Source organism: Myotis myotis, unplaced genomic scaffold, assembly GCF_014108235.1.
Source record: "Myotis myotis isolate mMyoMyo1 unplaced genomic scaffold, mMyoMyo1.p scaffold_m19_p_4, whole genome shotgun sequence".
NCBI classification, from domain to species: Eukaryota; Metazoa; Chordata; class Mammalia; order Chiroptera; family Vespertilionidae; genus Myotis; species Myotis myotis.
The window spans coordinates 4,634,706-4,647,920 of NW_023416346.1; the positions used below are offsets into that span (position 1 = coordinate 4,634,706).

General features: G+C 36.0%; 1 protein-coding gene across 28 annotated transcripts in view; it reads left to right on the forward strand.

The window, feature by feature from the left end:
* Window positions 1-13,215, forward strand: part of KDM6A (lysine demethylase 6A) — a 178,381-nt gene that overhangs the window by 139,472 nt on the left and 25,694 nt on the right. For 15 of the 28 annotated variants that reach the window (XM_036304825.1, XM_036304819.1, XM_036304815.1 and 12 more), the window contains 7 exons: window positions 399-440; window positions 5,770-5,899; window positions 7,404-7,509; window positions 8,172-8,377; window positions 10,751-10,815; window positions 10,891-10,965; window positions 11,463-11,611. In XM_036304825.1, the coding sequence (XP_036160718.1) occupies window positions 399-440; window positions 5,770-5,899; window positions 7,404-7,509; window positions 8,172-8,377; window positions 10,751-10,815; window positions 10,891-10,965; window positions 11,463-11,611 (773 nt within the window). The remainder of the gene's footprint in view (window positions 1-398; window positions 441-5,769; window positions 5,900-7,403; window positions 7,510-8,171; window positions 8,378-10,750; window positions 10,816-10,890; window positions 10,966-11,462; window positions 11,612-13,215) is intronic. The other 13 variants (XM_036304816.1, XM_036304824.1, XM_036304826.1 and 10 more) reach the window with 1 other exon arrangement.

Here is a 13,215-nt window from a genome sequence, read left to right on the forward strand (position 1 = left end):
ATTTATTGGAGTCTAAAATTGTGGTTATCATTTCTGCTATTCATATAATTTTGTTAGAAGTTTTCATGGATCCACCATTAAATGTTTGTCACTGATAATGGCTAAGATTAAATTAAATGCTATTCTTTATATAGTTTGCTGTTAGGGGGGAGTATGGGGTAAGGAGAATTAATTTTGCATATAAAAGTTAAATGATAGTATAACTTGAGTACACTATAGTTCTTTTTTTTAAAGACTTTCAGTTTGAATGTTTAAAATGCCTTCTGATCTGTGTTTTATTTTCCATTACTTTTCATTATTTTCTGTGAGTTTTTAACTATTCAGTTATTATAATGACATAGACTAAAGCAAATATTACATGTGTTTCATATTTATTTATTTTTGTATTGTCTATTTAGTTCACATTGCTGGCAGCACTTTCCTCAGTGGCCTACAACATGGTAACTACTGAAATTAATCTTACCTGCTTTACAAGATTTTTTTTTTTAATCCTCACCTGAGGATATGTTTTTATTTATTTGAAAGAAAGAGAAAAAGAGAGATGTGAGAGTGAAATATCGATTGGCCGCCTCCTGCATGTCCCCTACCGGTGATCGAGCCCACAACCCAGGCATGTGTCCTGACTGGGAATTGAACTGGCAACCTTTCGGTGCACAGGATGACACTACAACCAGTAGAACCACCTGGCCAGGCCTGCCCTACAAGATTTTTTCATGTCAGTAATTTAAAACTACATTGGATGATCTCTAAATCAGACCAAATTCTTCTAAAGCATATAGTGAAGTTCCTGAATTTCTAAAATTTGATTCTTTAGAAATGTAAAGTTTTTTGTTTTTTTAAAAAGAATCTTTTATTTTACATTTTCTGGTTATCACATGTCACCAGAACCCACTAACATTCAATAAGAACAGTATTTTTTTTTTTATTGCTTAAAGTATTACAAAGAGTATTACATATGTCTCCCTTTGTTTTTGTTTTTATAAAATGTTTTTATTGATTTTAGAGAGAAAGGAAGGTAGAGGGAGAAAAAGATAGAAACACCAATGGGAGAGAAAGAAACATCGATCGTCTGCCTCCTACACGACCCCTTACAGGGGATCAAGTCCACACCCAAGGCATGCACCCTGACCAGGAATTGAACCAGTGACCTCTTGGTGCATGGGACAACACTCAATCAATTCAGCCACACCGGCCAGGCTATATTAGTCTTTTTGTCTACGTTACACTATCATTTACTTCAACTCTGTGCCTAAAGGAAATAGGCATGTTTTAATATCCAAATCAAATGCTATAATGAGCAATCCTTAGACACAGTGTCTGCTGCCACTCTGCTGGAGCTGGACCTTCCCTCTTCTGCTCTCTGTAGACTCAGGACAGTTGCTAGAAAATAGGGGAATTTTTAGAAGTCCAAAACTAACATCATAGACTTTGGGACCTAAGGGTATTCTGGAGGAATACTGTCAGAAAGAGTTCCATAAAGGTGCAAGTTATAAAGAGAGTACAGTAGCAGTTACCATAATTTTTACTAATAAAGTCTTGTGCTTTATTAGGTGTGATTGTGTTTCTTAATAAACGATTATAATCTTCCATCTTAGTTTTGAGGTATATATAAACATCCACTTCACAATTCTTAAGTACATTCTTACAGTTTATATTCAGCTTTTAACTCTTAAAGACAAGTTTGCCTTATTACAGAGACATATATACAGAGTTGGGCAAAAGTAGTTTTACAGTTGTTCATATGGAAAAAGACATACAGGCCATGATTATTACACAATAACTTTATTAACTCAAAAGAATCTTGCAACCATAAACATACTTCTGCCAATCCCTGTATATAATAAGTAGCTAGAAACATTAAACACTATAGGCCCCTGTGGTTGCTTGGGTTATTTCAATAAATCTAGGCCTCAGTTTATGAATGAAGAAACAAACAAACAAAAAAAATGCTCTGATAATATGGAGATAAAAATCTTCTGAGGTTTAGAATAAAAGTCAAGACTGCAAATGATAGATGTTGTGTTGCTTGCCATTTCTGTTCTATTTATGGTGTTCTGCATTTGGCAGGAGTCTAGAACTCAGAAGGGGTAAGTGACATAGCTGCCATCTCAATGTCTCTGGTCTAGGAGCTTCATAATCCAAGATAATGAAAGTCTAGATTGGTTTACGTACAGAGCACTTTTTCGTTTCTCTATCAAATGATGTGGGAAAATTAAAAAGTAAGTTTAAGCCAGTATTTTAAATAATTGGGTTATGAGTAATTTCCTCATACTCAACTTTGCTTAAGGAAAGAGTTTCAACATGGGAGAAAAGAACTTAAAATGGGATAGTTGACTTTAATTCCTTTCTCTACTTTGGATTGCTATAGTAAAGTTTCATTATTTGGCTTGAAGTATCTTCTGTGTATATACAAGGCTAATATGCTAAGTGTCCCTCCCTCCATCCCACGGTCATTATGATGTGTACTGACCACCAGGGGGCAGACAATGTGGGAGCTGCTGAGCTGCAGTGACTTGGCAGCAGCAGTTCTTGGGTGATGCACCCTGAAACCAGAGAGAAAGGAGCCCAATTCTTCATGTGGCCGTGCGATTCCACCTTTGGCCGTGTGTTATGTTGTTGCTGTGGCACTGTCGGCCCCAAATCTAGTTTACTGCACAGTTGCATTTGCATTCCATACCCTGTACGACAGCAACTTTGCAGAGTGTCCTCTTGCACTCCAGAATCCCTTGGGGGATGTCGGAGAGCCGGTTTTGGCCCGATCCCCGCAGGCCAGGCTGAGGGACCCCACTCACTTCACAGATGCCTTTCCAGCCATGGCGCCACCCCAGGTGCGGCAAACAGGGGAGAGACCTTGGGAGGTTGGCTCTAGGGTATGTCTGGCCTGTCTCATCCAGTCCCACCCTGCCAACCACCTTCTAATTAATTTCCTTTCAGTGTGCCCAAATCCATGCACCAGGGCTCTATTTTATTATAAACAGCATTGGATACTTAAATGTTCAGAAGATTAAATGTATTCATTATCCACAGCTCTGTCTTTTGCATTAGGATTGATAAGTGTATTTTAAGTAGAAAAACCTTACTAGTCTATATACTGACAGTTGCATCGGTTCCTCTGTTTGTTTTAGACTTGACCTCAGTAGTCAGGGAGTCAATGTTTGACATACAATAAGAAACTGCTAGATATAATTTGATTGCATGGTTTATTCTAACTTCCTTCTTATTTTCACATATTTAGTTTTTAAAATGTTGGTTATTTTTAATCTGACTCTTGTTTGGTTTATCTTAGTGTTGTAGTGATCAGTGTGATGCATCCAGAGGCAGTTACAATACCTTTGCTGCTTTTATGGTTTAAAATGCAATTGTATCATTCAATTGTTAAATCATATTCAGCTCTCTTAGTTATGCTTCCTCACCCTTTTCTATCCTATGTAATAAAGAGCTAATATGCAAATGGTCGTCACACCCTCGCGCCCTCCACCCCAGGGCCGGGGGACCTGAGGCCGTGCCCCCCCCCCCCCCCCCACACACACACCCGGCGGGGTTTGACGGGGGACCTGAGGCTGCACTCCCTGCCCTGCGCCAGGCCGGGGGACCTGAGGTTGCGCCCCCTGCCCCATGGGGCTTGGGGGGTGGGGCCGGCCAGGTTTGGGTCTCGCACGATTTCGAGGCACGCGTGGGTGGATGGGGACTTGACTCTGGGTCCCGCGGCCCACCCCAGACTCTGACGAGGGAGATTTTCATATACATTTTATTAATTTTCTTTAATCTCTGACACTTTCTATTATAGAGAAAGGGCAAATAGCAATATTAAAATATTTCCTCTAATTAATTACCTTTTAATGTGCACAAATTTCGTGCACTGGGCCACTAGTTTTAAAATAAAGGCTTCTGCACTTTTCATTGTTTTACTTTCCCATTTACCTATTTTCTTTTAATTGTTATACAACTGTAGACATTATGGAGGCAGAATTCTACTAATCTAACAAACCCTGTTTTCTACTCTCATCTCTCAACATCCAGAATGTTGTAGAAGCTTAAGTTTTGTCACATTTAATTAGCGTGAGATGCTCTTTTATGGAACAGTTTTAATACCTGGTTCATTATCTTCCAATTCCTTAAAATATTAATCATTTGCTATACCTTACATCCATCTTTTGCTCGGTACAACAAATTTTAGATATTTGGAGTCATTGTTGTTTAAATTCCAAAGTTAAATAGTGGCAGATGCACAATTCAGCATGAAAAGTGTAATGATCTATGTGGATATTGTAAGTGACTGTTTTATTTTGTATTGATTTAATAATACTTGAATTGTTGTGGGGTTTTTTTTCTTTTCTTTTCTTTTCCTTTTCCTTTTTTTTTTTTTTTTTTTTTATACCAGTCTCAGCCAATTAGTTTTTACTTCTATGGAGTTTATAAGTTAATTCCAGTTTTATACCTAAATTTAAAAGTTTAAATGTATCATGTCTATTTTTAAATGTACAGGACATTCATGCTTTGTGGAAAACTGGTATTGAATAAGAAGATTCATTTATTTTAGCTGAGGACCTTAATTGTTACTTGAACTTAAAACTTCACTTTAATAACTAACTCACATACTTCTTAAAAAATTCAGTTATTATAAACTTAATTCATTTCTTTGAGACCTGCCATGAACTCTTATTTTTACTTGGTGTTGGAGTTGAGAAATTAAGAAAGTGACACCCATTTTGAAATGCTATTTAATGTGTAGCATTTCAAAAGGTGGTAGCAGTGGAATTTTAAGCCTTTGTTTCCTTTGGTACCAATCAAAACAGGCTGATTTGTAAGGTTTTCCCATTTTGGCAAAATCATAGCAAAATGTTTTCTGTAATTTTTGATGAAAAAATGCCAGTTTTCAATAAGTAAAGTTACTAAGTTTTTAACTTCCTGTCATAATTACAATTTTCAAATTCTTATCTGGAATTTTAATATGTTAATTTAGGAGTACTTGGTATTTTAATGCATTGGTTATTTTTGAACTTACATTAATTAGGTGAGGAAGGTTAGTTAACCTGGAATGATTTGAAAGCTCAAAATTATGTCTTGCTGATTTTCTGAGTTGGGTAAGGGCTTTGAAAAATTGGAAATACTTTTTTCTTACATTAAAACGATCACAGTTTGGAAGTAATTCTACCATCCATTAAGAATTTATAATGGAAAATGAACCCCAGTTACTAGTAAGTAATAATTATAGAGTATCAGAATAGATTGCAGCTATACATCTCATTTTAAAAATTGGTATCATTTGCTACAAAATTTAGTAGACTAGAATCTTGCTAAATTTTATTAGTCAAGGGGTTACACAGAATATTCTTTTCAGATTTGAGGAAAGAAAAGAAAGGTCTTTTCAGGTTTGAGAATTGTCACTATGATTTCTTAGTTATAATTGCTGATATGATAAAGAGAGAGACATAATCTATTTTTACTATTATCTGCACCTTTTTTGGTGGAGAGAGAATTGGAATTTCTGTTCTTTGGGTGGAAAAATAAATCAGAAAATTCAAGCAAAATTAGGAATGTCATCAGTAATTTATGTGTTACCGTATCTTTTCTATTACTTTTCTTCAGTGGAAGATAGAGAAATCAAGCTAAGTATTTGCTGAAATTAATAATTGTTCTTAGTTTTTTACTGATCCAAATCTCATGGATCTGTGCAACTGCCCAGTCAATTGATTAGGATTTAATTCAGGATTTTAAAATTCTGTTTCCTAAATAAATGTACAGCTGTTTTTTTCTCCATTTTTTAAGGAATCTAGGTAAAAATGGCTTATCTAACAGTAGCATTTTATTGGATAAATGTCCGCCTCCAAGACCACCATCTTCACCATACCCGCCCTTGCCAAAGGACAAGTTGAATCCTCCTACACCTAGTATTTATGTGAGTCTGAATTGACTGACTAGAAATAAATCGAACTAGTGTTTACATCTATCTGTTTTTCATGAGATCTTGCTTTAAATCAATGTGGATGCCTTCTAGGAAACATTAAAATTATTGGCAGCAGCTTGAATGTTTTTTTTGGGGGGGGGTGGGGGGGATAAAGATGTTTTCAAGAAGATTTTGTTATAGCATGTAAAACATAACTTCTCAGCTATTAACTGATTACATTAGAGTAGTACTTTACAGGAATACTTTGTAAATGCCCCCAACTTTGAGCAATATTAGGCAAAAACTACCTAAAAGTATAACATTTTTTGGAGTAAGCTGGATTTTAAATCTGCACTCTACTAGGTGTTTTATACATTGGCTAAAAAAACAAACACTATCATTTACCTTAAAAAAAAGTGTTTGAGAACATAAAATGTGGTAATAGATATGTCACTAAAAAGCTGAATAGATTATTTAAAACTGGATATTAGTTTTACTTTATGATGAACTAGGAAATTAGGAGTTCAATCAAAGCAACTCTTTTTTTATGTTTTTCCCAAGTAGGTCCTCCTACCCCATTTCCTTCCTTCCATACTCCCACTTCTACCCCAAATGAAAATATTTTAAACTATAAAGTTTGTTTTTAGAGATTTGGTTCTGTTTTCGCCCTCTAGAGGCCAAATGTTATATTGATCCTTCCCTAAACCAGTTTCTATTGATCCTTTGGTATGTAAGGGAAGCACTGGGATAGAACTGTAACAAAACTTTTAAACTGAGGTCTGAGGAGCGGGGGAAATGCAAGATTAAGATTTATCTTTTATGGGTCTTCTTCTTCAGCCTACTTTCATTTTGGTAGTATGTTTTTTTAATTGATTTTTTTTTCTTTTTCTGTTTGTGATTAAAAAGCGATCTACATAAAGTTTATCATCACCATTTTTATGTGCACAATTAGTAGTTTTAAGTGTATTCTTATTGTTGAAAAACAGCTCTACATAACTTTTTCATCTTGCCAAACTGAAATTCTATACCTATTAAAATGCACTCCCTTTTCCACAGTCTCCCCAGCCACGGGTAACAACCACTTTACTTTCTGTTTCTATGAATTTGACTACTTTAGAAACCTTATATAAGGGAAATTGTATACAAATTTTGTGTGTGTGTGACTTGTTTATTTTCACTTAACATAGTGTCCTCAAGTTTCATCCATGTTGCAGCATATTAACAAGATTTTCTTCCTTCTTAAGGCTGAATAATATTTAAAACAGTCTGATTTTGGAATTTAAATTTTATTTCTCCCACATATTTTGTTCAGGATATAATGAAAAAGAGAGATATGTGTGCTTATATCTAATTACAGTGAAGCTCAAAAGACATAGTGATAAAATACTGTAAAATACAAATAATGACAGATGGGATGCATTATTAAATCGCAATAAATAATAGATATGAATTTGGCATAACATTTAAATTAAAGGTCTGTTTTCCAGAGATTTAACTGTATGTTTTAATTTTACAGTTGGAAAATAAACGCGATGCTTTCTTTCCTCCATTACATCAATTTTGTACAAATCCAAACAACCCTGTTACAGTAATACGTGGCCTTGCTGGAGCTCTTAAGTTGGGTAAGCTTTAATAAGAAAAAGGAAAAGTTTGTATATGTTCTTTACTGTCTGCTAACTTTTGAAGCACAGGCAGAAACTTGTTTCTGTTTATTTTTTCTCTTCCCTCCCCCCCACCCCCACATTTTTATCTTAATAGTTTCCTAGCTGTAAGGCTGTGTGTGTGTGTGTTATCAGTATTATCTCTTTAATCAATGTGAAGATACGAAGATGGTAGTTACTGCCAATTTACTGGTGCTTTTTTAATTTAACTTTTATTTTGGTGAAACTATATATAATTATGATTTAGGTTGACTAATAAAATAAATTTTTAATAAAAATTTAGGTAAGATTTGAGACTACTAATAAGTACTATTGCCCCCTAAGTAGTTCCTGCAGAAATTAAATAAATAAGTGAAACTTTAGTACCTGGTCCCTCGATTGTGCGCCCCCCCCCCCCCGTTGGTGGCATGACGAATAGTTCCAGAGCTTCAGTGTATGGTTGTGGAAACCTAACAGGAAATTCAGGATGTGCAGAGGCCCCAGTTGGATTGTAGGAGAACTGAATGGAGCACCATAAAACGTTTTCCCTCCTCTCCCCACCCCTCCCCTTTTAAAAAAGCACTTTAAAAATGTTATTCCAAATATAATTTTTGTTTATTAACTACATTTATTTATTTATGAAGACCTGGGACTTTTCTCTACCAAAACTTTGGTGGAAGCTAACAATGAACACATGGTAGAAGTGAGGACACAGTTGTTGCAGCCAGCAGATGAAAACTGGGATCCCACTGGAACGAAGAAAATCTGGCATTGTGAAAGTAATCGATCTCATACTACAATTGCTAAATATGCACAGTATCAGGCCTCCTCCTTCCAGGAATCATTGAGAGTAAGTACTTACTTCCTGAACATTATTTTTATTTTGGAGATATTTTATTATTTTATATTATTTTAATTTAAAGGGGTCCATTAATTCTGTAAGTATCTCATTATTTTATCTTTATCTATATTCTATATATATAAAAGCCTAAGTGACCATCTGATCGGTAGCTATGATGCACAATGACCACCAGGGGGCAGATGCTCAATGCAGGAGCTGCTGAGCTGCAGTGAATTGGCAGCTGAGGTTCTCAGGTGACACACCCGGAACCAGAGAGGAGGGAGCCCGATTCCGGGGTACATCACCTGAGAACCGCCCTCTCGCAATCCAGGACCCCTCGGGGGATGTCAGAGAGCCGGTTTCAGCCTGATCCCCACAGGCCAAGCCAAAGGACCCCACTGGTGGTGCATGGATTCGCACCGGGCCTCTAGTATAAAATATTTTATGTGCTATCAAGTTTGCTCTTAGTAAAGTCTAAGAAAACCTGTAGGTTGATAAAGTAAATATTACTATAAGATATTTTCCTTATCTCTGGGATATTTTTGTTTAGAGCAGGGTTTCTTAACCCTGGCATTATTGACATTTTGGGTTCAATAACTGTTAGTTGTGGGGTGTTGTCTTTTGTATTGCAGAATGTTTAGTAGCATCCCTGGCTTCTCCCTACTTGGATAATCTTAGCATACCCCTTAGCCCCAACGCCAGCTCTGACAATCAAAGTCTTTAGCCATACTATAGAAGGCAAAATTGCTCCTAATTCAGAACCATTGATATTAGAGGATTAACTAAGTCTCAAGTTTGCTTTATACTTGCACAGTTTCTAGACTTGTGCCTTCCCATTTTTCTCCTCTACAGGTTAGTATTTATTATCTGATAGCTCCTCCAGGAAACATTAGTGTTATTGTTACTAGTCTCAGTCTGAAAGAAAAAACTGAGAGATATGCATAGATTATTTGAAAATGTATGGAAAACTAAAAAACAAAACTTTGAATAATCTGAGGATTATTATGAAAAGACTCATAGGCCTTTCAGCGATGAAGCATTACTGAAATCCTTTAGAACTGTAGTTTAAAAATTCTCCCACAAAGTAAACATGAAAGACCTGCAAAATCAGTTTATTAAATGTGTTACTCGTATCCTGCAGCTGAAACTTAATATGTGCCTCTAAGTCTTTATTTGTAATTCATTAGACTTTTTGATATCTGTTTTAAATTCTGCCCTGAGTTCATATTTTCAATCAAGGCGACATTTATACCTATAAATTATACACTTGTGTTTCTTACTACCACTCCCCATAGATCCTACCAAGAAATTCATCTAATAAAAACTGTCCTGTAACTTTTAGGAGTTATAGTGAATTCATTGTCCATATAAATCTGTGTAGTTCAAACTTTCGAGATATTTTAACTATGTGATCAGAATAGAGTAGATAATAATAGCAGGATTCAGAGATCATCAAAGGGAAATTTGGAGGAAGAGTTGAAAAGCAAATATAATAAGAGGCAGAGAGTAAGTAGGAATGGATCCATAACCAAAGAAAGGGTGGCTTTTTTGTGTGTGATTTGGAGGCCTGGACCACATTACATGTAAAAAAAATTTGACAAATGTTTAGAAACTGTACATTGAAAGGGAGGGAGGCCAAAATTTCATGGAGTATTGCTGACTCAAAAATCATAGGACACTGAGTGTTAAGAGATAACCATGTCTGTGATACAAAAATTGTAGATGGTAGTAATTTACATGGAAAAGCACCTATATTTATCCAGTACTTAATTTCCCTAGTAATGTTTTAAATGTTCTATCATTCATATGTAATTCATTATGGAAAAAAGATTTGGCCCAGGAAGATCTTTTTACCTTTGTTCATAATCAAGAGTAGAGAAGTTATTCCCTTCCATCCTTATACATATACCAGAGGCCCGCTGCACGAAATTCGTGCAAGGGTAGGCCTTTGCAGCCCCGGCTGCCTCAGCTGCCCTTGCAGCCCTGGCTTTGTCCAGAAGGTTGTCCAGACAGTCATTCTGCTTTTTGGCCATTGGGTCGATTTGCATATTATGCTTTTATTATTATAGATAGCTACATAAACATGCATGCATGTACCTCTGCTAGTTTAAAAATTTTGTCATCATGATTGATACTTCTTAGGCCTCTTAACTTTCCTTAAATTTTCTCTCCTTGAAAAATGGGGCAGGAAATAAGAATCTATAGTTTGTTCACCTTATAGAAGAATGCTAATAAGGAAGAACTACTAGGATAGCATTGTGGCTGATGGAAGAGTTTGGATACCATTGACTATCAATCTTGATGTGAAGTTGTCAATTGTATGATGGAAAGGATAGCTGGTTATAGAATAGTAAACTGGAATGCTTTCTCCTTAATCTGTAGGAAGAAAATGAGAAAAGAAGTCACCATAAAGAACACTCAGATAGTGAATCTACATCTTCAGATAAGTAAGTTACTTTTCATTGTCCACTTAATATTTCTGTTTAAAATGCATGTTTCTAATATTGTCTCTCTTTTTTAAGTTCTGGGAGGAGGAGGAAAGGACCCTTTAAAACCATAAAGTTTGGGACCAACATTGACCTGTCTGATGACAAAAAGTAAGTCTTTGTAGTCTTTTGTGAACTGAGGTAAAGATGGAGAATTGTATACAATTGTATACGACTTTCTATTTTATTTCAGATCACTTTTCTAAGTTAATATACAGAATTTAGCTAAATTATTTTTGCTAGGTCTTGCAATTAAAGTATTTTCTTGAATGGTAACCCTTTTACAAATTTTCATCAAGACCCTGACTGTATGCTAATTAGACAATCATAACATTCTACTTTATGATTAACAATATAATTCTATAGAATGTAATTACACAATTATAAAAATTAGAAGTCAAATCTTTTCCTTTTGTTTAATTATTTTTATGCTTTTTGTTAGGAAATTTTCTTGAGAAAAATTTAAGCATTCCAGTGTTTCCTATGTGAAAGTAAAGTATTTATAATTTTGATTGTTTTCTGATTGAAGCACGAGGTTTTTGAAGAAATGATTAATTACACAAATACTTGTCACAGAGTTTCACTCTTGATCTGTTATTTTATTGCAGGTGGAAGTTGCAGCTACATGAGTTGACTAAACTTCCTGCTTTTGTGCGTGTCGTATCAGCAGGAAATCTTCTAAGCCATGTTGGTCACACCATACTCGGCATGAACACAGTTCAGCTATATATGAAAGTTCCAGGAAGCAGAACACCAGGTAACTTTTATGAACTAACATATCTTCTACAATTGAAAAACAGAATTAATCAGAATGTGAAATATGCAAAAGAGAACCAGATTCTTTTCCATTTACAGAAAATGAAACTGAAAGGATTTTTTCTAATACAAGAATTGACTCTTTAACTGGATTCAGATTGTTAAGATTTTTCTCCTTTGTATTATATTTTAATAGCTCTGAAACAATAGCATTTTACTTTGGAAAAGGGGTCATTGGAGCATTCCTGGCATAAAGGCTGTTGTTGATCCCATCTACTGCAGGGTAATGGGATATAGTTTTTCCTACCATAATCACAATAAGAAGTATATTTTATATTACAGTAGTTTCATAGAACAATACATTTTTAAAAAGAAACTGTAGGTTACAATTGTCCAACTGGATTACAGTGCACAGTTTACAAAGTACATGATGATGTGTAGGCATTATCTAGTCTGGACTTTACCACTAACTAAGCTTGTCACTTTTGGCAAATCACATTCCTTCTCTGGGTCTTTTTCTTCATTGGTAAAATGAATTACATTGGTTTTAGACTTAAAATTCTGTCCAACACTAATGTATTATCTTCTCTGTGCTGCCTTAATTTGGTCTGGCCCTGCATAGGCATTAGGGGTCAGTTAATTAAATGTTAACCAAATATAGCAGGCTAATTTTAGGTTAATAATTTTGTATGGCCCACGAATGATTTTATAAATATCCAAGTGATCCTTGGCAGACAAAAGGTTCCCCACTCCTGCCTTACTTTGACATGAAATTTCATAGGGTGATGTTCAAAATATTTAACAATTCAGAAAAATACTGGTGGTAACAAGTTTACTGTACCAGTGCCTGTGAGCTGCATATCACCCTCAGCTGTTTCTGTTTGCTACTTAAATTAGCCATGGTTTGAAAACCAGGCTGCTGCTTTGTCACCTGCTTATTTATTTATTTATCTATCTATTTATTTATTTATTTATTTATTTATTTATTTATTATTGATTTTTTTACAGAGAGGAAGGGAAAGAGATAGAAAGTTAGAAACATCGATGAGAGAGAAACATCGATCAGCTGCCTCCTGCACATCTTCTACTAGGGATGTGCCTGCAACCCAGGTACATGCCCTTAACCGGAACTGAACCCGGGACATTTCAGTCCGCAGGCCAATGCTCTATCCACTGAGCCAAACCGGTTTCGGCAACCTGCTTATTTAATAGTAGCTTAAGAATCCTCCTATATAATAAAAGGCTAATATGCAAATTGACTGAACGGCAGAACAACTGGTCACTATGGTGTGCACTGACCACCAGGAGGCAGACGCTCAATGCAAGAGCTACTCCCTGGTGGTCAGTGTGCTCCCACAGGGGGAGTGCTGCTCAGTCAGAAGCCCTGAGCTGGACTCATATCTGGCAAGCGCAGTGGCGGTGGCGGGAGCCCCTCTTACCTACGCAGCAGCGCTAAGGACCCCTTGGGGAATGTCTGACTTAGGCCTGCATCAGTCAGACATCCCCCGAGGGCTCCCGGACTGCGAGAGGGCACAGGCCAGGGTGCAAGAATCTCGTGCACTGGGCCTCTAGTTGTTTCATAATAGACTTGCTTCTAGGTAACAG